Here is a 27,283-nt window from a genome sequence, read left to right as displayed (position 1 = left end):
CATTTTCTGGTTCTAAACACTTCAGAGACCATTTAGGTATATTAGTTTACTTTAGATTTTGGGCAAAGAGGCTCCTGATACTTAGTGGCTTATTACTTCAGGGCAATAATGAGCCAGAGCCCTGACAAACCCTCATTTGGTGCTGCTTCTATTCTAGTGCACTGTTTTCCTCTTGGATGAAAATTAAGAAATATACAAATTCAAGTGAATAAATCTAAAGTCTATTCTGAAATACACTGAAATCTCTATAAATAAGAGCAAATATGCACAAATTTTAATCCTCTGCTTAGTATCTAAGTTATTTACATTTCAGTGATGAATAAATCACATTCTAGTATCAAGTAAAGGCTAATATTTTATAAGGTAAAAGTGATAAACAGGTCTGCAAAAGGCAACTAAGTAAATTTAAGAGAACAGAAAGATTAATGTTACTAAAAGGCTGGTGTTCAAGTCCTTTAAAGTATTTTTTCAGGAGAAAGGCAGAAATAAATGCATAGTTTAGCAAGTTAGAGAAGAGATTAAATTTTCACTGCTTATTTTCTTCTCTATATACTCAGGTTATGTATTTATATTCAGTGCCTACACATTCAATGAGCATTGTATCACCATTAAGAATGTATGTACCTGTCATACAGATGACACAGGTCTATGCCCCAAGACCCCATCTGTATCTTCCATCAAAACACTTACGGAATTCATTCCACTGAACAGGTCTCCTGATCCTACATGAGCTGTGTGCACAAAATTTGTTGGCTCTCCAATCATACTTCGGTCAATCCGCCGGCGCCTTTTCTACAATATAGGGAATAATGTGTTGAGAGATGGATTTTATTAGCAACAAACTTAGTCTGGTCGATTTATATACTACAGATGAATGATTTTAATAACATAATAAAATTTGCCCAAGACACCAGGATCCTGAAATCTTGGACTACCACAATTACCTCATATGATGAAATCCCAAGAGAGATACATGCACACGTGTGCACACACACACACACGACCCGTAAAGCAAAACAACATATTATTATTCAGAATTTAAAATAGATTTTTTGGCATAGCTTTAGCCACTGGCTTGTTTGCATAATAACCATTTAGGTTTCATTGTTTAAAAAAAATAAGACAAATGTAAAATTATCATCAGTCGCCACTATTGTTAGCAAAGAATACAGTGTGATTTGAGTACAACACTCTGATTTTTAACATCACTTTCTAGCTTTCATGGTTAACTGACGTTATTTTGATGGTTATTATTACTTAGATTACACCCAAAAACTCTTCCACACTGAAATAAATCAGCTGCTCCGTCTGGAGGAGATCTGGTCCTAGCCTGTTCACTCTTTTCGGGTCTGCACTGACTGGGAATGAAAGCCTATCCAAACTCATACTAGGCTGGGCCTTAGTAAGTCCTAATTTCTGACAACCACCTCTGACAGGGTACAGAATCCTATTTCCCAGTAACTTGTGCTACCAGCTACAATCCTTCCCTCACCAATATGCCCATTCACCCATTGAGAGGTATTTCCAGGGTAACTGTTTTACTTATCGTGAGATCATGAGAATCATGAGATCCTTCCAGAGACCAAGGTTATCTAATATATTCTAGAAATTGGAGTGTATCTACATCCACTGAAAGGTTGCTAGAATCCTGATAAATCCTAGAAACAAGACAGACTCAAGCAACAGCCCCTCATGATTAAAAATTTATTTTCTACAAAGCCACACAAATGGAGGGTTCATGCATTAATTTTAGGAGCCACCAAAGATTGTTTTTACTGTCCTCTAGTTTTTACTGCTACTGTTTAGAATCCCAAAAGAAGCTTGAGCTTTTCCCTGGAAATACTTATGTTCATCCTCACAGTTCAACAGTGACACTGGACTACCTCCAAGTTCATTGGTTTTTTCCATCCAGGGTTCTATATGGCAGGTGGTGGTCCTTGTCTATCTGAACCTAAGTTTTACTGTCTCTTGGGAAAGTTTTCTTCTATTATGTTTTTTAATAATGCACCTTGTGTTCCTTTTTGTAATTTCTGTAGTTCCTGTTATGTGCACAGTGGATTGTGTATATTTTCATCCATTATTTTTATTTCTCTTTATAGTTTTACTGTACTGGAAAGTAACTTTACTCGATTCTCTTTGGGAATCCACTAATTTTTTCCTATAGGCCAAGACAGTAAGTAAGCCATTCAGTCTGTCATAGCTTCAATTCCACTCTGGTCCTTTTGGCACAAAAGCAGCTACAGACAATGCATAAACATATTAAGTGGAGCTGTGTTCCAGTGAGCATTTATTTAAACAAACAAGTACCAGGCCCAATTTGGACCATAAGCAGTAGTTGGATGATCCCAGTTCTAGACCATTTTTTTAGTAGATATGTATTATTTCTCATTTATGGTTATCTTTTCAGAAGCTTTGTTATGAGAGGACATCACTGCAATATTTTCTAATCTGAGAATTTGTATTATAGGTTTTCATTTTTCCCTCTCAAAATGCTTGACTGTATGGATTATAGTCTGTAAAATTCAGAGCAAAACATTCTCATTCGTGTACTTAAAGCCCCATTTAGTTACTTCAAGTCCCTTTTTGAAGGGTTCATAAATTCAATCATTCTTTTGGGGCCCTGCTTCCTAGGATTACGGAAAATTTTCATGTTATCAGAAAACCAAGGGAAGGTATCACATTCTTCAATTTTCTGTCAGCACAAAGGCACAGATTTCCTGCTTTTTATTATATGTTCCTACTTCAGGTGTCCTAAAGGAGCCTCAAACTGCCGACCCCTCCATCAGACTTGACACCCACAGCATCTTTTCATCAGGGAGCCCCATATCAGCAATGCACCATCCTTCCCACTCTGTTTTCCATCTTTTCCCCAGACTCCTAGTTTATCTATTTCTATCATCCCATTTAACGTACTTCCCTTCACACTATTCTCATCTGGGATAACACAGCATAAACGAGCCTTAAGAAGTAATGCTACCTTCTCTTTTCTAGGATTCATGTAGGGAAAGAAGAAGCTAATGATAGTCTTGCAGCTTTTTTCATCTTGGCTACCCTGTTACATTCCAGTGAATTTGTGTGTGAGAAAGTTGTTTGTCCAGGCACAACCAAATAATTTATGTTTGCCAGCAGAAGACAAGAATTTTCTCAGTACCCAGGCAAGACAAATTGTTGGGGCTTCTTCCCCAATAAACCCCTTGACTGATAGAAAAGACTTCTAGCTTCCTGGCACCCTCCACAAAGCAGGAAAGGGTGGATGGCTCCAGGTGAAGAAAAAGATAGCAGTTAAGTTCCATGGGATAATGGCATTTGCAGACCTACAGACTTTTCCTCCTAGGGCTTGTGCAACCAGCTTGCAGGTGCAACAGCTCATGACAGCAGAGGGTGCCACTCAGCTCAGCCAGAGGGCCCTCTTAGGCAGACAAGTGACAGGCATATTTCAGAAAGAAAGATCTACTTCAGGCCACTGGCAGTCTTGACCATCCCTTGCCCTGTGAACACACAGGAGCAACTTCTCAAGCTGGATCTTCATCATTGCCCCTGTAAGGTATGTTTGTCTTAGCAGAAGGCTACACTTGGCCCACAGCTTCACATGAAGTGATTCATTCTAACAAATGGATTACTGCAGGAAGATGTTGGGAGAAGAGTCAGCACTCAGGCCATCACCCAACCCTTTCCAGAAAGGTCTCCTGAAAGGAATTAACAAATGGATCAGCTTGTGAATCAAATTCTAAGACTAAAACATTCTGAATTTTGAGGGAGGATGTTCAACAGAGACTATTCTCTTAATGAAAAGCAAAGAACAAATAACTAATTTGTAAATCTGAGAACAGTGAGTACTGAGTTCAGAGTCTGGCTTTCCCTTACATACTGGAATGTTTCTTCATGCCGTGTAATCCGATACTGATTTAAGGTACAGACATTGAAGCTTTCAGTCCTTCCTTCCCTGATAACATGACAAGTTGGTTTTAAAAGCCACTTTGTGATATCTGCAGCTGGCAGGGAGGCTGGAGGGGCCAAAGGAGAAGTTATTGCAGTAATGTTGGTGGAAAGAGAGGACTTGGATTTAGCTGACAGCAGGTGAAAGGGAAAGAACTGGGTGGATTTAAAAGGTATTTAGGGGGCAATATCAACAGCATTTGGTTGTTGACTGGATTTGAGAAGGGAGAGCCAGAAGTTAAGAATATCTGAGAACAATGTGCACAATTCACGGGGTCAGAGAATACTGGAAGAGGGCCAGACTTTAGGAAGAACATGAAAGAGTTTAACACACACTGAATTTGAGTTATCTGTGAGACATGCAAGTGAAGTTACCAAGAGGGCAAGTTGGATACACGGATATAGGATTCTGAAAGAGGCTAAACTAGAGATAAGAAATTAAGTCTCACCACTCAGCACAATAAATTTTTTTAATGTTTACTTTTGAGACAGAGAGCCATCAGGGAAGGAGCAGACAGAGAGGGAGACACAGAATCCGAAGGAGGCTCCAGGCTCTGGGCTGTCAGCACAGAGCCCGACATGGGGCTCAAACCCACAAACCATGAGATCATGACCTGAGCCAAAGTTGGACGCTTACCTGACTGAGCCACCGAGGCACCCCTCACCAGCACAATAAAGGTGTACAAGTTAAGGGGACTTCTGAGGGAGACAAGTGCACAGAGGAATCCTAAAGTTGGACAGAGAAAAAAAATCCCTCAAAGGACACGACAAAGAAAATGCCTGAAAAGGAGGAGGAAAATCAGGTGCGTCCTCTTCTAGGTGTCATGGAGTGATGAGGCAAACAGTGGAAAGCTGGGGAGAGGTCAGGTCAAGGCTGGAATATGTCTGCATATTCAGATTCAGCAACATGCAGTGAGCACCTTCGTGAGGGCTAAGAGTGGAAGACCACTGAGGGGGCAGACAAGTGTGTAGGAGTCAGGAAACAGAGCGGTCAGACACAAACAACTGGACACGCCTAGGACAGGGACAAGAGGGCAGGCTGCAGCTGAAGGAAAAAAGCCGTTTTTCCATTTAAGATGAGAAAGACTGGATTTATGCTTAATTTCTGATAAGATGCAGTGAAAGAGACTCAAAGCAGAGAAAAATAATGATCAAGGTGGTAGGTTCCAGAGAAGGAAGGAAGGATAGATGCACACACAGACTGCAATGTTCTTTGGATCTGTGTTCTAACATTATCAATAAATCGAAAACCTAGATTCCAAATATAATTTATTTCAAAATACAAAAATGTATTATTTTTTAGTCACTGTGGACATTTAAGGAGTAGGACACCTCTGTGGTAAGACAGAGACAAGATTTAACTCATGGGTAAACAAGGGGAACTCCACAGTTGGGCCTCTGCAAAGAAAAACAGGAAATGGTGCACTCACTCTGATACGTATTAACTGCTGTCAGTAGCAGAGTCATCGGTTTTCCTGGAAACGTACTCTATTCTTTATAGGGAACTCTATTGAGAGTGTCAACCTTTTGAATAATTGTTGCTATCCTTGAAATACTGTTATTTTGCATAAGGTCGAGGAAGGAGACAAGGAAAAATGTCTCTTCACATTTACTGAATGTTACTGATGCCTCCTTAAAGCAGTTTAATCTTAGACACACATACTGAAATTTTTTTTTGAAGATTTTTAACCTCTACACCCAATGTGGGGCTCGATCTCAATGACCTGGGAATCAAGAGTCACGTGCTCTACTGCCAGAGACAGCCAGTTGCCACATACTGAAATAGTGTGGGATGAACTTGCTTTAAGTTTTCCAGCTGAGGCAAGAGGGTCACAGGTGACACAGGATGGGGCCCCCATCCACAGCTAGTGAAGCTGGGTGCTACATACCTGGGAGAGGCAGTTCTCTTCCCTGTTTCTGTGTACATGTGGTAATTTTCCTCATCAGTTTTTTTAAAGTAAGTTTTTAAAGACTTGTTATTTTAGTGAATTTTCTCCTACCTTTACAACTTAACACAAAAACCTAAGTCTTGTTTACTAGTAAAAACTATGTGACACGAGAATGAATAATAAACAATTCCTTTTCTGATTTCCACCAGAACTTTTGTCCTCCTGATACTTTACTTTTTTTTTTTAAGTTTATTATTTTTGAGAGAGAGAGAGAGAGAGAGCGCACGCATGAGTGGGGGAGGGGCAGAGAGAGGGAGACACAGAATCTGAAGCAGGCTCCAGGCTTGGAGCTGTCAGCCCAGAACCTGACTCAGAACTTGAACCCATGAACCGCGAGATCATGACTTGAGCCGAGGTTGGACGCTCAACGGACTGAGCCACCCAAGCGCCCCATGCTACTTTACAATTCTAAAATCATACTCTACCTACTTCCTGTCTTCCTCCCCAAAACTACTGGCAGAGATTTTAGGTCCTTGAAAACTACACTGCAGAGCTCCCATGTGACACTGGAGCTGGCTACATCGTCACCTTAGGGTGTGTGTGCTATTCGCATCCATCATTCATGCACTCCCATCACATGTTCCTTCTCTCAAAATAAAATTATAGCTGAAAACTAAAAATGGCTTACACAGTAAGGCCCAGGGGCAAGGTGTTCAGTGTACTCAGGGCTTCCACAAAATTTCTCTACACTTTTCTCAGCTGTGCCCTCCTGTCAGCTTCATTGTCAGGCTGGTAGCCAACAGAGCTGCAGCAAGTCTAAGGCCTTCTGTCCATGTTTACTGACATACAGAAGAATAGCGCTTTATTAAAAACAAGACAAATTCCCCCCTGAGGTTTCCACAAAACTTCCTCTGGCATCTGAATTCTCTGCCCTGTCCTGAACCAACCCCTCTCATCCACAGAATGCCTTCCTTGAGCCAAACTCAAACCCAATCGCTGCAAAGGGACAGCAGTTCCCTATGAGCAGCACAGACCTAATCAGGAATCACCAGGAGCAGGGGGGTCTGCCACTCAAACGATGGCTCCTATAGGACAGACGAGGGGGAGAATGGATGCTGTGGTTGTAACAATAATATCCCGCTAGGCAACCGTTAGTGAAATTACTAGTCAGATATTTATTTCAAAAACCTAGAATGTACAAAGTAGAGAAAGGATTACTCTGAGATTCTTCTTCCAACAGATCCCTCTTCTCTGGTTCCTCACTCATCCACTGCCGTACATCTCTGTGCTTTTTTTGATCTTGTGTAAGCTGGCACCCTTGGTGTCTTTTCTTCCCTCTTGCACATCTTTACCTTATCAAGTCTATGCCGATAACTAGTGAGTCTATTTTCTACTTTCTGGGCTTGAGACTATACATTCAACTGCTTACTGATGAGGCCAGAGGACACTCAAGCTTCTGCACTTAACGCACAACTTTCTTTGCATAGCCCATTCCTCCTCTTCAGTCCATGTTTGGTCAACCACATTTCTGCCAGTATTTCCAGCCAGGTTTGAGGGCTGTCCCTCACCACTCCTTCTCCCTCATATGATCACATCCAATTAGAAAACTATCCTGGGGAGTCTGCCGCTTTCCTCCCTCCATCCCCACATAACTGCCACTACCTTATTTTGGGCCCTTGAGCCTCTCACCTACGTCAATGCAGGAGCCAGGAGTCCCTCACTTATCTGGTTCCAGTTTTACAGTGTTCTTTCCCCTTCCAATATGCCTCACCCTGAATCTAGATGTACCTTTCCAAAGTACAAAACTGATCGTGTTACTCATTTCAAATCCCTCAAAGGCTTCCCAAATTTTCAGGATAAATAAAAAACTCCACAGGCTATGGAAATCCTATTTCTCTCTCTATCCTCATCTTCAACTACATTCTTCCATGCATTCTAAGCTTTCATCTGCTATTTCAAGTTCCCTAAGTATACTATGCTCTTCCACAACTCTGCATGGAAGATTCTTTCCTCTTGTTCCATCAGTTCACTAACTCAGGCCTGACTCCTTTACTCCCTGGGGTTACTCCCACTCAGGACTCCCTGACTGCCTTGTATTCACCTACTAAAGCAAAATTTACATCTCGCACCGAATTTAAACTGTCCCCTGGATAGGAGATGTGCTCCTATATAGGCAGGCATATAAAATGTGAATCCACAAGGGACAGGGCTATATATAACACACAGCAATCTATCAACAAACTTTTTATGAATAAATTTATGAATAGTACGACATTCATGTTTTCAACACACCTTTTTTAAACACATTTCTGCAGCAATATAAATACTCCCCCCCATAAATATTGCACTCTCATATTTCTTGAATATTAACCAAGTATAGCTTCTAGAGAAATAGTGATTACTTAATCACTTAAATAGAACTTCCTTCAGGACTACCATCTGGGCAGTTTAGTGTGCAAACACATGCCATTGAGGAACAATTTGTGGCCAAGCCCCACAGGGCAACAGGAGGGATAAGCTAAGAGCACAGGTAGGTACTTCTAGAAATGGGCACACAGTGAATAGAAAATGAAGGTGCCGGGGCACCTGCCTGGCTGTCAGAAGAGCATGAGACTTGATGTCGGGGTCCTGAGTTCAAGCCCCATGTTCAATGTAGAGATCACAAAAAAATAAATAGAACTTAAAAAAGAAAAAAATGAAAGTGCCACCTGAGGCAGTGAAAAAAGCTGGTGCCTTCAGGCTATTAGGTAGCAATCACTCACACCAGTGCATCCTAAGTGAATGAAGAACAGAAAAAGAAAGATATGCTACTGACAGCTTGGTGACCCAGACAAAATATAAGTGAACCCCCCCCCACCTGTGTATTTTATCAAATAAATCTATGATTCTCAGGAAATATCCTGGGGCCCCACACAATATTTTCAATTTGAGGGAAACCCAATGATATTCAACTTAGTAAATAAAGGTAATTCAAAATTGCAACATTATGAAAGAGAATGTCAACTACCTCCATTTTGACTTTAGGCTGTACTTTCCAACTGATTAAGTTCTCCTTTCCAGCTTATCTCTTAAGTCAGGCAAAAGACCCTGTGGGCAAAGCATCCCCTGAAGGGAACAGAAACTACTCCCTTAAGCAATGAGCACTGTCCTGATCCACAAGACCCCATGTGACTGACTCCAAGACAATGATCAACTTGACCTTCAGTGCCCACCTGTTTGCATTCAACCATGTTTATCCCACATTATCCTTATATAAACCTGGTATTTTCGGCACTCTGGACAGGCTTTGAGACTTCAGTCTACTCTCACCCTAGTGTCGGACTCACTGAAATAAATTGTCTTGTTTCTCCCTGCCTTTGGATTTGATTTGTGGCAAGTGGCCAAACCTGGTCTGTTTGGGACCCCTGGAACCAGGTGCTCTTGTAGCCCCCTTCACTCCGGGCTACAATTAGACCATATGCTCTAATGGCACATCTCTGCAAAGCAGTGCTTTCTGTGGTTGCTGTGAAAAAAACCCAAGCATTGTACGAGAGACAATATGGAACTAGAAAAGAGAGTTGGTGGCATTCATTCTGATTCCATGGCTTGACAAGGACAGGCATTGGCATCCCGTCAGTAATCATGATTATATTCAAAGGAAATAAAAATTTTTTTCTTTCAATTTGTTATTTTTTTAAAGCAACCAAGATGTTAGGACATACATGTTTACCAAGTTGTCGGCACAAAACTAGTTAATACATCTGTAAAGAATTTCTCTTGGCTTAGAGGTGCCATGAAAAAAGTTACTCAAAGTATTAAGGGGACCAAAAAACAAACTTTGGGAACCTCTGAAATAAGTTTATGTTTTGAAATATTGACAGTATAACTAGGCAACAGGCATTTCTAAAACAGTAATTTTTTCTATGATACTGATTCCCTGGGGGCATGAGCTGCTTTTGAGAGGCCTATTAACCAACCAATCCATGTAACAGAAAAAACAGAGTAATAAAAGCTATAATATAAAGATGGATTTGAGATTTTTTTTTTTTTTTGGAGCAAAAGTGTGTCTTCACTTAGGCAAAAAATGAAAACAGTAGCTTTTATAGCACTAATATCAAAAAACACATGGAACACCCTCACCCCAAACCTATCCTCACTTGGCAACTGCCCATTATTCCTTAAGACCCAGATCGAACTCAACCTTCCGAGCATGGAGAGAAAAAGGCTATTTCAACCTTGCGAGCTCCTTGATCTGAGCATGGAGTGAAAAAGGCTATTTCTATTCTAGCACCTAAAACACCGTATCATAATCGATATACTCAGAGTTTGATTTCCCTAACATACTAAGAGTTACCCTATGACCAGAGCTGTGCCTGACAATAACTAGACAAGAAATGACTGCTAAATGAGAAGGCTTTTGAAATAGTGTCAGCTCATTTCTCTAAAACCTGTCTTATTCAGTATTATGACCAACTATTTCTCAAAGAACTATTTTATGTGAAAGACGTTTTTAAAAAGGGGGAAGGAACTCAAATTCTGGTGTTCCTATTTGTGCACAAGTCACTTATCTGATAGCTTTTTTTTTTTTTTTATCTCTGCTTCACAGTAATGCCGTGTCCTAAAGACCTCAACTGTCATCACTATTTTGGTTTTATACTGGGTAGAACCTCAAAAGTAGTGGTTCTCAAACTTCTCTGTACATCAGAATTCCTGGAGAGTTTGTTAAAACACAGGCTGCATAGCTCTACCTGCAGGATTTCAGATACAGCAGGTTTGGGGAGGGACCAAAAATCTGCACGTCTAGCTGCAGGCCCCAGCTACTCTGATGGCTCAATGGTTTAGAAATACTGGTTCTAAAAACTTACAGGTGAATAGCTTAAAATAAATAATAGGTAATACTTAAGAGTCTTACTACATGCCAGGCACATTTCTAAGCACTTTAAACACAGGCACTCAATTGCTAATACCTTAAATATGTTATGCTTTAATATTGCCTTCAAATCTCAGCACCTCTGGCAATTCTCACTTAGTATCCTGACCTTTCCTCAAGTCCATGCATTATACTCCCATTTATTCACCTGTTACACTCCCTGAATAAAATTTTAAACTTTATGTGGGTTTCTTTTTCCCCTTTATTTATTTAGAGAGAGACAGAAAGCACAGGAGTGGCAGACAGGGAGGGAAGAAAGGGAGGGAAGAAAGGAAGGGAAGGAGGAGGGAGGGAAGGAGGGAGGGAGGGAGAGAGAATGAGAATTAAAGCTGACTCCACGCTGTCAGTGCAGAGCCTGACAAAGGGTTCAAACTCACAAACCATGTTATCATGACCTGAACTGAAATTAAGAGACAGACCAGTAACTGACTGATCCATTCAGGCGCCCCCAATTTTTGTGTTTTTAAGTTACTTGGCAAGCCATTAGGTTGAATGGGTTTTTTTTTTTCCATTCAAAATAACTCTACAACAACCAAGCCACCAATGGTGGTTTGTTTTTTTTTTAATTTTATTTTTTTAGTTAGACTTCACATCCAGCACTGAGCCCAATGCAGGCTTGAACTCACAACCCTGAGGTCAAGAACTGAGCTGAGATCGAGTGGGAGGCTTAAAGTACTGAGCCCCCCAGGCATCCCCATACAATGTTTTTTTAATCAATTTTTATCAGAAGACCCTAGGGGTGTCTGGCTGATTCAATCAGTAGAGCATGCGACTCTTAGTCTCAAGGTCAGGAGGCTAAGCCCCACTTTAGGTTTAGAGATTACTAAAACAATAAGTAAAAAAATAAAAGAAGAGCCTAATCAATGAAGCAATAATGAAACACTTCTTAACCAGCTATACCCTAGGGGCCACCAAAGAGGAGGCAGATACAAACTCCCATCTCTCAGTCTCTCCCTGGAAGCAGCCTATGTGCATACTTTAAGAGCTACTGTCTGAGTATCTGATTTTTAACAAGGCTCCATATCTAGGTCCCCTTTAGGACACTGACAGGTCATGGCATATGGTCAAGGATTAGGAACCACTAACAAAATCTCACAAGGTTTTAGAGAGAACCAAAAACTTCCACCAGGCTGGAATGATACACTTCAACTCCTACACAAGCCCAGTCCATCATGACTGGAAGAGGTGGTTCTTTGATATAATGGAAAAAACCAACACCAAGTCAAGGAAAATGAGAAAAGAGAAGAAAATTTTCCAAACTAAAGAACATGATAAAACTCCAGAAACACATCTTAATGAAATGGAGTTGATTTCCCTGAAACCACTAAAGATCTCAAAATAATGGTCATAAAGATGCTCACTAAGGTGAGGAGGACAATATATAAAAGAGAAACAATTTCCACCAAGAGAAAATAAGAGTGTACCAATGAGAAATCACGAAACTAAAAAATAAAATAACTGAAAAAAAATTAAACATTTTAACAAAAAACTAGCTCAAGTGGAAGAGACGATCAACAAACTCCTAAGATACCCCATGTTCACGAATCAAAAGGATTAGTATTCTTCACAAGTCCCTATTACCCAAAGCAATCTACAGATTCAATGCAATCCACATCAAAATTCCAATAACATTTTTCTCTTAAATAGAATAAACCATTTAACGTTTGTGTGGAACCCCCCCCCCCAAAAAAAAACCACCTAAGCAGCCAGAGCAATCATGATAAAAAAAGAACAATGTTGAAAGCATCACACTTTCTGATTTTGCACTCTATCACACAACTACAGTAATCAAATCAGCATGCAATTGGCATAAAAACAGATACAGAGACCAATGGAACAGAGAGCCCCCAAATAATCCCAATCTCATATATGGTCCATTCACTTACATCAAAAGAGCCAAGAATATAGAACACAGAAAACTGGACAGCTACATGCAAAAGACTGCTATTTTATACCCAAAATTCAACTCAAAATGAACTGAAGACATGAACATAAAACCTGAAACCATAAAACTCCTAGAGGAAAACTTAGGGGATAAGCTCTTGGCAGGGATTTTTTGCATTTGACACCAAAAGCAAAACAACAAAACCAAAATAAGTGTGATTACATGAAACCGAAAAACTCAGGCACCACAAAGGACAATATGAACAAGATAAAATGGCAACCTACAGAATAGGACAAATTATTTGCACATCATTTATATGATAAGGGGCTAATATCCAAATACATTAAAAACTCACACAACCAATGTATTCTCTTTCTAAAGATCTTAATAACATTTTCTACAAAGGGCACGTGGGTGGCTCAGGTGGTTGAGCCTCTGACTTTGGCTCAGGTCATGATACCACATGAGCCATGATCTCATGGTTGATGAATTCGATCCCTACATCAGCCTCTGTGCTGAACGCTTAGAGCCTAGAGCCTGCTTCAGATTCTGTGTCTCCCCACCCCACAAACTCCCCTGCTCACGCACTTAGGGGCATGTGCTCTCTCTCTCTCAAAATAAATGAACATTTAAAAAATTTTTAAAGATTTGCTTTAAAAAATATTTTCTTTTCGGGGCACCTGGGTGGCTCAGTCAGTGGTGGTGCAGAGCCTGCTTAGGATTCTCTTTCTCTCTCTCTGCCCCTCCTCTGCTTGTGTGCTCTCTCTGTCTCTCAAAATGAAATAAAACTTTAAAATAATAATATTTTATTTTCTCTGACTTTATTGTAAAGATACAGCATATAACACAGCCGCAGTTTTTAGGGAGTTTCAATTGTGCAGGGGATTGGCCCCTACCTCTGCACTGTTCAAGGATCAAATGTATATACATACATCAAATCCATTACATTGCATACCTTAAATGAATATAATGTTATATGTCAATAAAATTGTGGGGGAAGAGGAGAAGAGCCTATTTCTACCTCACAGACTAGAAATAGTTAGGTCCATAGTTCTCTCAAATGGTCTACCTGTACACATTTTCATTGCTTACCTCTAGGCACTAACCAAGTTTTCTACAACATACTTCAAATGTGAGTCATGGTTTTATTTAAATAATGATTGATAAATCACAAGCTTACCAGGATGATTATTCAGAGGTCATCTATAACCTATGTACAGATATCACTAATGACCTGACCTACCCAATCCACTATTTCCCATCTGTGTCCATAAGCCCCTTTAATGCTGAGTCAAACCACCTTTGAAGGTAGTCTGTAAATGACAATACATTATACTCTAAAAATAGTCCTTACTATTTAAGACATTAAAACTGAAAGAAAATTTCTGCAAAAATCAATAGACATAAAAAGCTGCTACCCTGGAAAAAGGCATGGTCATTATTGACTTTAAAATATACAAAAATAAATGATTTATCAGAAGAGTTTATTACCTATTAACCAACATGTACCTAGTAAGTGTCAATACATTATTCAAAATGACACAACACTTATCATTTTAAGGGGAGGAAAGTGAAAACCATATGAATAAACTGTGATAGATAATACAAGTAGCTTCTACCTTTTACATTATCTTTCATAACAGATTTATTTAATGTGGCACAAAAGTCAAAAGGGCTTACATAGCTCAGCTTTGCTAAAACCCTGCTGAAAGTATGTAATCAGCACCAGAACTTGAGCCTTCTTTTACTTTTTCACTTTGGTTATTCTATCAAGGGGTTGTAAAATAGCCTCAAAGTTTATTTTAGAACTTGGTAAAGAAATACAAGTTTCTGACAGTACAAACTATCATTTACCAAAAGATAAAGAGTTGTTTTTACAATTCACATATCCTTAGCTCCTATTTCACTGATTCAGGTTTAACTTCTTTTTTTTTTTTTAATACAGTAAGCTTAGGGCATTCCAGACCTACAATAAATTTTCTATTGTTCTTAAAGGGTTTCATGCAGCTTTTTAACATGCTTATCAGAATGATTAACAGATATCTAAACTGACAAAGTGAGATTTATCCTTTTGCAAAAATAGACATAAATCTTATAATGGACACATGCCATTTTTCCTGCAAATTTTTTTTTCTGGAAACACCAGTCTCCTTCCTTTCCTTTCAGGAAATCACCTCTTCCCAAACCCAACCTTATGATTTTGACAGGCTGCCAACCACAACAGTCCACAACCCTGATTATAAGTGTGCGCATATGACACAGATTGCTCCAGAATCCTTCACTGGAAAGAACTAAACCAGGGAGAAACCCTTTCTTCCTCATGGTTGTGAAACTGACATGACGGACCTGGAGCTGAGGGTCACCATGTTTCCTATGAAGGAAAAACAACCACCTCTCGTCAGAAAGCAGCCTAAGTGCCAAGAATCAAGAAAGACAGAGGAGTCTTCACTGTGCCCCAGGCCCTGGATACAGATGTTTAAGAAGTCAGATCCAGCTTTCCCAGGACTAGTAATAATATGAGCTAATAAAACCACCTGTGGAAGTCTGATTTCTAAGATCATAACCAAAACCCCCCAATTAATAGTTTAAGGGACAAACTGAAGAGAAACCAGGGGTGAGATACTGCAGAGACTGGAAAAAAAAAAAAATCTATTCTTCAATAACTTAGCCTACTTTACATTTCATATTCCACCATGAGGGTGAAACTTTTAAAAACAGTAAGGCTTTTCAGTATATGTATCAATTTATACTATATCTTCCGCTCTGGGGATGATAAACAATAATCTGCTGGCTTCTAGATCTTGGTGCACACTCACCGGCATGCCAGCAGTGGCCCTGAGGTCAAAGGGCTTCTCTAAGCCCTTTCGATAAAAAGAGGAGAGCCACACCACGTATCACCACAAAGAAATCAGAACACCCAACTAGAGTTACAAGCAAGGAATTACCTCAAAGTACAATAGGCAGGATATTTTGTGCTGGAAATGCACTGAAAATCCAATCCTGAGTACAGTCTTCTTTATTTTGCCTTTTAGAGTTTAGTAGAAACTAACCTTTTCCCACTCAATATAAATTTCACAGTTGGTAACAGATGAGAAGTTTGCAGGAGGCCTCAAAATTTGCTTTTAAAAAGAATCTCTAAGCAAATTTATAATGACCTTTCAAGGGCAAAATTGCTAAAAGCAAAACTGAAAGAACTAGCTGTTCTCGCTCAGAGGGAAACCTGAAGTGAACATGAGTTCTTTTGTCCCTTCTATTTAAAGTTAGTATCTGGATTAAACCACATGTTGCAAGCACCAAATAGGTTTAAAAAATAATCTGAAACTGGTTTTCTAGGTACTAATGACAGTTATTTCAATGATCTTGAGTATAAAAGCCTTTCCAACACTAGAGATTTCTGCCACCACGAGTTGTGAGATTGTTTCTGTCCATTCAATATGCAAGCATGTGTGTATACATGCATAACATAGCTACCTTTAGACTTGCAAAATACCTTCCATACTGCGCAAAGAAAATGTGATGTGGGTGACTCAGCTGAACATCCCTCTCTTCATTTCGGCTCAGATCATGATCCCAGGGTCATGGGATCACGGACTGAGCCCCACGTTGGGCTCTGCACTGAGCATGGAGCCTGCTTGAGATATTGTCTCTCTTTCCCTGTGCCCCTGTGCCCACTCACACACATTCTTTCTCTAAAAAAAAAAAAAAAAATAAATAAATAAATAAATAAAAGAAAATGTAATATGATGACCTACATTGATTTTAGTACAGTGAGACCTGTATTGGACTTGTGGCCTCAAGAAGTGTACATAATAAATTTGTGCTTTCATCTACTAACCTTTTGACAATCTGTTACTGCAGCAACAGGAAACTAATGCACCCAGAGAGATCGTTACTACTACCCAAGGAGCCACAGCTGCTACTAACGCACATCTGGGAATCTTCTTGTCCACTATTCTTTCCATCTCTACTGTACTGACAGTTGCTCTAAAATAAACCATTTTCTTAGAACTGCATTATTTTATTTCTTTTCTTTCTTTTTTTATTGTCAAGTTACCTAACATACAATGCAGTCTTGGCTTCAGGAGTAGATTCCCATGATCATCACTTACATACAACACCCAGTGCTCATCCCAGCAAGTGTCCTCCTCAATGGCCATCACCCATAAAATAAACATCTTTGTTTCAAAGAAAGTCATGTAACTCCCCACAAATGCTATGTAAAATAAAGAAAAATCCAATGTTTATATTAACTTTTTGTAAATACTATTCACAAGTGAGTCAAGCAGTGTTCCATCATTTTCTTTTCATGTACTATGTTGAATTGCTTTTCTTTGCTTCATGTTCTATGAAACTATCATTAATTACTCCAAAACCATCCATAAATATCTGCAGTACACCTGGTTAAATAGCTAAATGGCTAGTCCATGTAGTCTGAAATTTCATTCAATAGGCCTTCAACCAAGAAATCTGTTGTTGGGGCCCTGGATGGCTCAGTCAGTTAAGCACCCAATTTCGGCTCAGGTCATGATCTCACAGTGTGTGGGTTCAAGCCCCATGTCAGGCTCTGTGCTGACAGGTCAGAGCCTGGAGCCTGCTTCAGATTCTGTCTCCCTCTCTCTCTGCCCCTCCCCTGCTGGTGCTCTGTCTCTCTCTCAAGAATAAACATTTCCAAAAAAAATTTTTTAATAAAAAAATTGTTTTTACAGTTCAGTAAAATATTCCTGTAATGTTACTTTGGTAACTTATTCTTGAAGGAATTCTGAAGAGCAAGGCAGTTAAAGAATGTTACGTTACTTCTGGTCAGTATGTCCCTTTTTAGGCAATTAGGCTGTGGCTGTGTTCAGCAAATTCCTATTCTATCATCCACTTTTTATTAACTCTCATCCATGCTTATCTCTTTATTCTCTTTTTCTTTGTGAGTTGTATCATTTCATACCTTTTGTTTTTAAACTCCTTTAATGTCACGTAAAGTGGGTTTCAGGAGAGTGGTGATGGGGAAAGAGTGTGTGTGTGTGTGTGTGTGTGTGTGTACACTTGGAAGATCCTGTTCATTTCAAATACAATGTACTTAGGGGCGCCTGGGTGGCTCAGTTGGTTAAGCATCTGACTTCCACCCAGGTCATGACTCCATGCTTTGTGGGTATGAGCCCCATGTCAGGCTCTGTGCTGACAGCTCAGAGCCTGGAGCCTGCTTCATATTATGTGTCTCCCTCTCTCTCTGCCCCTCCCCTGCTTGCACTCTGTTTCCCAAAAATAAATATTAAAAATTTTTTTAAAAATACAATGTACTTAAAAATAATCAGTGGAGATAAAAACAAGAAAAAGCAGGAAAAAATGTTTTTAAATGAAAGGAAATTTCAATTTATCAACTCAATATCCATAATAAGAGCAACCCTGTAAACCATGCACTATTCTAAGCACTTTACATGAATTACCTTACTTCACATACTTAATCTATTATATACTTTAATATATTCAATCCTAGAAGATAGGATTATTATTCCTAATTTTCCTATCATTATTCCTACTTGCAAAGGTTTAATTAATCTGCTCAAGGTCAAACAGTAAATGAGTTTTGGCAATGGAATTCAAACCCTTATCTCAACAACTCTTAAACCTCACAGAAAACCACATCTCATATGACAAAGGTGGAAAAAAGGAAAAAAAAATTTTTTAACTATCCTTAACTTTGGGGTTCCTAAAAATGAGATCAATTTCCCATAGCTCAACACTATTAAAAGTAGATTTCTCTTATGTTTCTTATTAATTTTATCTGTTCCTAAAGTAGGCAAGAAAATGGTATCTAGTAACAGCTTTTCTGTGTTTAATGTAGAGAAAGTTCTGTTTACTTAATGTATATACAGAATTCACTCAGCTAGTATTTTTTCCAGTATCTTAATCCCTTTTAGATACATGCATATAAGTGTATACGCAGAAGCATTTGTGTATCTTAAGATCCCAGTGAGAAAATCACCCAACTACTACCCAAGCAGACACTGTAAGGACAAATAAAGCCAAAATCAAAACCACACAAAGAATGGCAGAAAGAAAAACGCAAAGATGGAATGAAAATGACAGGAATGTATACTATTAAGTTAATATATATGAAAATATTTGAACTAAGAAGGTCTATAAAAATGGCAGATAATAATTAACATTTGGTAGCAAGGAGAGCCTTTTAAAATGTTCTAACTGTTCTGCTGGTTTCACCTTAACTTATTAAAAGTGATGTTTATTTGCAGAGTTTCATAATTCAATTTCTTATCCAATATACATATTCACTTCCATTTGGGTAAAAGTTACCGAAACACACAAAGAAAAGAAAACCAATCTTCAAGCACAAAGACTCTACCATTTACTCATTAGTCTCAACTTTACTGGTTAACTTCAAGTTTCCAAGTCTGCATGTGTGCACACACAAGCATTTGACTAGATGTCAGTGCAAAAATTGTTTTTAATTCACAAATGAAAACAGAAAACAAATCACAAGTAAAAGAAATAATGTCTCACCTTCTAAAAGAGAAGAATTTAAGCATAGGTATTAGCTTTTCAAATAACTAAAAGAAAATTCAATGTACAAAAGCAAATGGAACATAAACATGAGAAATGTCTTATATAAAAAATCAAAATTTTTACTATGTACAAAGGTGGTGAGAGACCAGACCAACCTTTAGAGTACTCAGTACTTAAAGCAGATATAGCTGAGATCTTAGAATCTGTCCTGCATATAAGAGCTACTAATAAAACTGATCTCTAATATTTTCTACCCATTATAAACAAGTTTAAAGTAGAGAAGGATAAAAAACAGAATTTTTTTCCATGTATTTATATCACTGATGAACATATTCTTTTTTTTTTTTTTTTTTAATTTTTTTTTTTCAACGTTTTTTATTTATTTTTGGGACAGAGAGAGACAGAGCATGAACAGGGGAGGGGCAGAGAGAGAGGGAGACACAGAATCGGAAACAAGCTCCAGGCTCCGAGCCATCAGCCCAGAGCCTGACGCGGGGCTTGAACTCACGGACCGCGAGATCGTGACCTGGCTGAAGTCGGACGCTCAACCGACTGCGCCACCCAGGCGCCCCACTGATGAACATATTCTTAAGAAATGCTTCTCAAATTTTCAGTACACTATAAACACCATAAATATCTATCCCAGATAATTACCACTATTGCATTAGGTTCCAGAAATTATTTAAATTCTAATTTCTCCTTAGTAATAGATCACATAAAATTTGCATGAAAACTTCCTTTTTCTACAAAAATGAATAGTTTGTTACCTGGCCTGGTATACTCATTTTTTTCCCCTGATTTTTATAAGAGTAAAATTTGTGTTCCTTAACAGTATTACTCTTCTTTCCTTGTTTGTATATAATACCAAGGCAATGGGGGGATCAGGACCCAATCCACAGTAACTCTAGATATAGGCTTAAACTACTTCAATCTTGCAGTTTCTAAGTTTATAAAATCCAAAAGTCAGTAAAACAAAACTTAATGCTATTGATGTTTTAGAAGGGCCTTTATTTTAGCATTTTGAGAATTCACCACCTTATGAAACGATGCAGACCTTCACACTATTTACACAAATGATGCAACTTAGAATTGAAGACTGTGTTTTCTAAATAAACCTAACAATATCCCAGGTGTGGTCAGAGGACTTGCGAACAACAGATCTTTTAAGAAATGCTTCAGTATTCATATAAGCAGCCAATTAATACAAGCTCACACTACTTAACATTACAGATGAGGAAGATTTTCTTTATGAACATGAGGATATGTACTTTGTAACAAGCAAAGAGAAAAAAATTAAGTTAGGGCTTTGTCATATACATACATACTTTTCAATTATTTGATCACAATGGGTTTTTTCCCTCCCGGTTCATAAAAAAAAAAACCTCTTTCCAAGTTTTTCCTTTTCATTTTAGCAGTATTTTTAATCACAAAGAACATAATACAATCTTGCTTTTGAGCTCCAAAGCTCCATGCTCTGACTTGTTCTGTATTCAATGGTCTATACCATGGGATACGCTTACTGAGGAATGCTCAAATGATCTGATGGGATGTCAGAGGAAAAGAAAAGAACTCTGGTTTTTTTCATTTGCCCTTAATGAAAATTGAGTTCTAGTAATATCTGGTATATATAGACTGACATGGATGATGCTTGGTGGCTACTGACGGCATGTATTTCTACAACACTAAAAGACTAAATAGAAAGCACTGAATTAATGCTTAACCATACTTTAAATACAAAAATGAAACGTTACAGAATCATGTCTTAACTTAATGTGCTTCAATTTATCTAAAATGTCTTTTCTGTACTCTTCAGTAAGTGATTGTATGCTAGAATATAAATAGAGTATGCTGATGAACAAACTGTGGAAGAGCTGATTTGGGGAATTGTATTTGAAGAAATTTCTGGCTTGTGTATAATCCTGAATAGTCAAAAAAAAAGTCAGGTTACTTTTCACTCCACTATATTTAATATACAAGATAACACAAGTTCAAACTTCAAAGAGCTGTCATTACTTCCCTCCCAGAGTGATAAAAATGTAAAAGTTTGCTAATACGTGTTCATGAGGATATGGAACGGTACACTCAAACTACTGGTGGGAATGTAAACTGGTAACACCAAATTTAAAACAATTTGGTATTGCATGGTAAAAATGACTGCCTTTAGACTTCAAAGCCACTGATTCCACTCCCAGGTATATACCCTAGAGAAACTCAAGCATGTGTTCACTAGACAACATACTCACAGGAAGGCACAAAAGAGCATTATTCACCACAGTCCCATATTGCTAACAACTCAAATTTTCAAAAGGACTATAGTGGATAAACATATTATGGGGTAGTCGCACAAAAAACTGTGAAAGAAAAAAGAAGTTTAGCTACCTGGATCCATATGGTCCAATCTTATAAAGTTAATATTTAATTAACGAAAACACAAAAGAGTACAGCTAGGAGAACTCCATTCATTTAAAGTTACAACAGGTAAACTAAATAATACTGTTTGGGGATACATATATAGATGGCAAAACAATAACACAAAGCAAGGAAGTGATTTGAACCAAGGTCCTCCCAGTGATGGACCTGGGGTGTGTCTGGAAAGTACACTAAGAGACTGCTGGGGGGTTGGCAATGCTCCTTTTCTTAATATAGGTAGTGTGTGCTGCCTAACATATATGCTTCATAATTATTTACAATACTGTATGCTTAGATGTAAAACAAACTTTTAAATTATTAATATTTTGGTATAAGAAAAGTGTCATGGTTATGTTAAGTAATAGTCATTTATAGGAATAAACAGTGACATATGTATGGATAAAATTATATAAGGCTTGGGAGTGGTCTTCAAAGTAACAAAGGAAAGGCAAAAATGGATGGAATGAGATGAACAAGGTCATATAAGAATTGAAACTGTTGAAGCTGAGAGATGGGTGTATCACATGGCTTGCTAAGAAATAGCTGGTTGACGTTGAGGAAGAGAGTAAAAAACCACAATCTAAACTGAACAAAGATCAATTTAAGAAAAGCATTAAAGAAACCATTTTTAACATTTACAAACTTATAAAAGCACTGTAATTTCTGAAAATAAATGGCTTTCTACTACCTCTGCTCATCCCCAACTTGACCTCACGTGAAACGCAAGGGACACTAACTTACAAGGCTTGCTGACTGGTCAAGAGCAAAAACCTTCCACTGCACTCTGGTGCCAAGAGCCTCTCTAATTTGTCTTTAAGCGTGTACACACAAATTCAACCTTCTCCTTGGGATCTGAAGTGCACAGGGCACACAAACCCCCACACTCCAAAGTAGGTGACTATGAGGAAATATGGCAGCTACTCCTGAGGCAGGTATGGAAGTTGTGGGGCATTAAAACAGTCTTAGGAATTTCTAGGTTTAGTATACACCTGAAACATTTCAATCAGTCTTCTGCAATACCTTTCTAAAAACTAATGACATTTTTCATTTCTCAACTGATAAGGGTAATTTTTTATTTTTATTAAGCAAATTCATCTATTAAATGCTTTGAGATGCTTGTAGTTATGTGATAGGATTTTTTTGTGAAATTAAGCAAATGAAGAGCACGTACTTTTTTGTTTTCAGAAGGAATAAAGATATTTTTACCATATTCACATTTCACATATGGTATATGGAATGTTATTCTTGAAAATGGAAGTTCTAAATGAACCTGCCATCTGGAGTCATTATAATATAGTACCTACAGGGATGCAGTGCACTTGAGTAAGTACTCTTCTAACTATACAAATCCCCCGAAATCACAGAATGCCCTCAGCTAGAGTTTCCTCTACTGGCTTTTCACAGAATTGTTAGTTCATTTTATGAGGCTGCAGTAATGGCTTTGATGCTTGTGAGGATATCTATGGTCTTCTTAATAATTCGAAACTGTCTAGTGACCCAAGCCACCCCTTCCAATACCTCAACTATTTCCTTTGAAGAAACTTTAAACCCTTGAAAACACAGAGCACGATAATCTTTGTTTTGTTGTGGTCAGTCCAGCAACACCTCCACCACCACCATCACCACCACACACACACACACACACACACACACACACACACACACACACACAAAAACTCTCAACTATACGTTAAAACTACATGAGAACAACAACAAAAATGACAGGAAGAAGAGCCACTGAGGGCTTTTCTAACAGCCTCATTGTTCGACACACTACAGGCTGATGAGGAACCTCTGGGTGAGTGTGCACAAAGAAGGCAACTACTCACCAGTCCAGAGCTTAACAGTATGGTCAGTCACAGCTAACTCTGAGTCTGGGCTTACAGAAAGTAACATTCAAAACATTACAAAAAGACCATGTTCTTCCACTTGTTTTGTTCAAAACCATTCAATGATTTCCCATTTCATAAAGAACAGAAACCATGAAGTCTTTTCATGGCCTGAAAGGCCGTATAGGAGCAGGCCCTCAGCAACCTCCCCGACCTCATCTCCCAGCACTGTTCCCTGGGCTCACAGCCATTCTGCCTTCTCTGATGCTCCTGTCACACACACAAACCCTGCACTCGCAGAGCCATGCACTCTCAGTCCCTCTGACTGCATGCTCCAACCTAAGGATCATGTGTTTTATTCCCCTCCATCTTTGCTTAAATATCACTTCACCAGACGGGCCTTTCCTGTATACTCTTAACACCCCTATTTCTCCTCTATCTCTGCTCCCTGATTTCCTTTTCCACAGAGCAGTTCTCCTCAGCTGACATCACAAACACTTATTTATTCACTAAGTTTCTCCTTTACTAGAGTGAAAGCTAAGACAGCAGAAACAATGCCTGCCATCACTACCTAGTTTACTGCAGAAATAACTGGTGTGATAGTATATGCACTAGCATACATTAACTGTGTGTATAGGCCTAATTAAAATGACACATTTCAGAGACAAATAGCATTAACAAAATATGTGATGAAATATTATAAGTGGAAGGCATGTAATATAAATGGAAAAGTGGGGAGGGTTGTAATTAATATTCACTATTTTGAGGATACCTCAGAAGTTTATTACCTTGATTGTGGTGATGGTAACACAAGTGTATGCACATGTCCAAATTCACCAGACTGTATACATTATTATGTGTAGTTTTTTGTATACCAATTATTCTTAAATAAAGCTGGAGGAAAAAAGAAGCCCTCCAGTACTGTAATGCACAATACTATGTAAAGAATCACTAGAGCCCTAAAAAGATCTGACAGATCTTTTCATTTTTTTTAAAGAAAATTAAGTTACAAAGCAGCAACCATCCAAGTTTACTACTGTAGCTATATCTAATAACAGTAACTACAACATTAATAAAATATAGTCAACTTGAAAAGTTAGGATTGCCACGGCTCAAAAAATTTGAGACTCCTTTATTCTCTGTACTGTACTGTGAAGTGAATGAGTGGGAAGAAAAAGTATGATCTTGTGCCACTACACAGAAAAATGCATCTGTTTTCTTCCCATATTGGGTTGTTTCTTTTTCATACGTGGAATGTGCAAGAGCAGGCGGTGGCAAAGAACGAGTGGGAGAGTTGGCATGCAGCACTTAATTTCAGTAAATACTTTAGAAAACTTCAGAGATGACCAAGCAGCTTTCAAACAAGGCATTCTTGATACGTCTCATAGAACTTCAAGGATATGTTTTTGAAGACTGTAAATATACATAAAACTATTAGTGCATCCTTTAAATGTTTTTCTGAGGCCAATAAGCAAGGTATTCTTGCACTGTAACAGCCACATGGCCTTGTTAAGTTTTGTGTTCTTTTTCTTGGCAAGCCAAAAATAAGAACTCATATGCCCATGGAATTATGATGGAATATTTCATGCAAATATATATTATTAAACAATAACAGAATACTGACGTGTTGTATGTGTGCAAAAAACTCAAGGTGTATGTAAATCCTCTGTGTAACAGAAAATGTATTTCTAAAGTTTCATACTTTCAATTCCAAGGCTTTATGCTCCTGTGGTCTACTCTCCTAACCTATATTTTTCTATTTTAGCTATTAGTGCTTATACCTACATCACATACTGGAACAGGACTCACTTTACTATTTACATGATGAATAATGACAATGAAAAAGTCAATCTTGAAAATTACAGCAGTACTGACTTCTGGTTTCCAGGCCGGCATGTAAAGAGCGTGGCAAGATTCACTCCCTTCCACACGCAAGGAAAGAGTTGAACAAACTGAAAACAAATAACTCTTCTTAGATCCATCATCAAACTGAGATCACAGAACTGCTGCCCCCAAAACCAGATACAGAAACACAGAAAGTCAAAACTTACTGGAGCAGAAACCCACGATGAGGAACTTCTGGGTACCCAGGACCAGTGTAGGAAGGCCTAAACTCTAAGTGATGAATTACTGGAAGAGGAATGTACAGGAGTCTGAGAGTTAAGTACTTCAGGGGGCCCAGTCTTAGTTTCACCTCCAGGAACTCTACTATATACTCAATTGAAGATCAAAGAAACATCTCCTTGTGCTTCAACAAAGAGAGAGAAAAGTAGGTATTTTTAAGTAAGACAGGGCATTTTGTTCTTAACAAAGGCTACAATCATGACAAACTATTGTACCCCACACCTTACCAACACATCAATAAGGCTTCTATATAACAGGAGAATACAACTGAAAGAAGTAGACATCTCAGATCTTATTTAAGAAGTCTCCAAGCAAATGTAAAGAAAATATGGCACAAAAACCAATATACCAGAGGAAATTTTATCTTCTGACACCAACAACTACAGTAAACATGGCCTAACACCGAGACAGATAAACATAAGTTGGCCTGTTCACTTCAGTTCCTTTACTCGTTACTATATCTGACTCTCAACAAAATATTACAAGGCATAAAACAATATACCCACAATTCAAAAATTCCGTAATTTTTAAAACTGGTGAAAATGTAATCCTTGACAGTATCATTTATAACAAGTTACACACAATAACTTAAATGTACAGGTAAACACACATTCACTAAAATATATATTCATATTATGTTTAAATTAGAACCTTTCCCATTAAAGTCAGGAAAAGCAATGATGTTCACACATCACTGGCACTATTCAACATTACACTCGAGGTCTTAGTTAATGCAGTAAGACAGCAACAGGACAAAAGATTTACTTACTAGAAAAAGACTAAAAAAAAAACAACATTGTTACCATAAAAGATATTTTGAAAATATAAAGTGTTCAATAAGTTGGTTAAAAGATTAGTGGATAAAAATTTTTTATTTCCTATATACTAGTAAAATTCTATTAGAAAATGTAATAGAAAAACAATTCGATTCACAACAGTATTAAAAGACCCTAAAATATTTAGAACAAATCTAACAAGAAATGTGCAAAATGATGAACTGATGATGAATGATGAAGTTTTAAAGCTTTTCTACAAGAATATTAAAAGGTTTATGTAAATGAAAACATATGGTATGTTTCTCAAAGGGATTGTCCAGAATTTTGAAGACATCAATTCTCACCCAATTACACTCTATATATAATGCAATCCTAAAGTAAACACCTGTTGGATTAGAAATATGCATTATAGGGGAGTGTGGGTGGTTCAGGGAGTTGAATGTCTGAACTTCGGCTCAGGTCATGATCTCACAATCTGTGAGTTCAAGCCCCACTTTAGGCTCTGCGCTGACAGCTCAGAGCCTGGAGCCTGCTTCGGATTGTGTGTGTGTGTGTGTGTGTGTGTGTGTGTCTGCTCCTCCCCCACCCACGCTCTGTCTCCCACTGTTTCTCAAAAATAAATAAACATTAAGAAAAAATTTAAAAAGGGGTGCCTGGGTGGCTCAGTCAGTTAAGCTTCTAACTTCAGCTCAGTTCATGATCTCACAGTTACTGAGTTCGAGGCCCACAACAGGCTGTGCTGACAGCTCAGAGCCTGGAGCCTGTTTCAGATGCTGTGTCTCCCTCTCATTCTCTGCCACCCACACACACACACTCTCTCTCTCAAAAATAATAAACATTTGAAAAAAAATTTTAATTAAAAAATATGCATTATGAAATATTTTATATAAAGAAAAACCTAATAAGGAACCATATAAAAACCAGCTACCTAACAAAATATTACCAACATAGTTGAAAAACAGTATCTATAGAATAGATATCCTCTATGATACAGCAAAAAATTTACTTAGTAA

General features: G+C 38.2%; 1 protein-coding gene across 6 annotated transcripts in view; it reads right to left on the bottom strand.

Annotated features, from left to right (window-relative positions):
* CDC42SE2 (CDC42 small effector 2) overlaps positions 1-27,283 on the bottom strand; it is a 172,824-nt gene that overhangs the window by 48,063 nt on the left and 97,478 nt on the right. For all 6 annotated transcript variants that reach the window (XM_007087791.3, XM_042983516.1, XM_042983523.1 and 3 more), the window contains one exon: positions 691-792. In XM_007087791.3, the coding sequence (XP_007087853.1) occupies positions 691-792 (102 nt within the window). The remainder of the gene's footprint in view (positions 1-690; positions 793-27,283) is intronic.

This window comes from Panthera tigris, chromosome A1 (genome assembly GCF_018350195.1).
Source record: "Panthera tigris isolate Pti1 chromosome A1, P.tigris_Pti1_mat1.1, whole genome shotgun sequence".
Taxonomy (NCBI): domain Eukaryota; kingdom Metazoa; phylum Chordata; class Mammalia; order Carnivora; family Felidae; genus Panthera; species Panthera tigris.
Note: the sequence above shows the minus strand (reverse complement) of the source record. Positions and strands in the feature narration are given on the sequence as shown.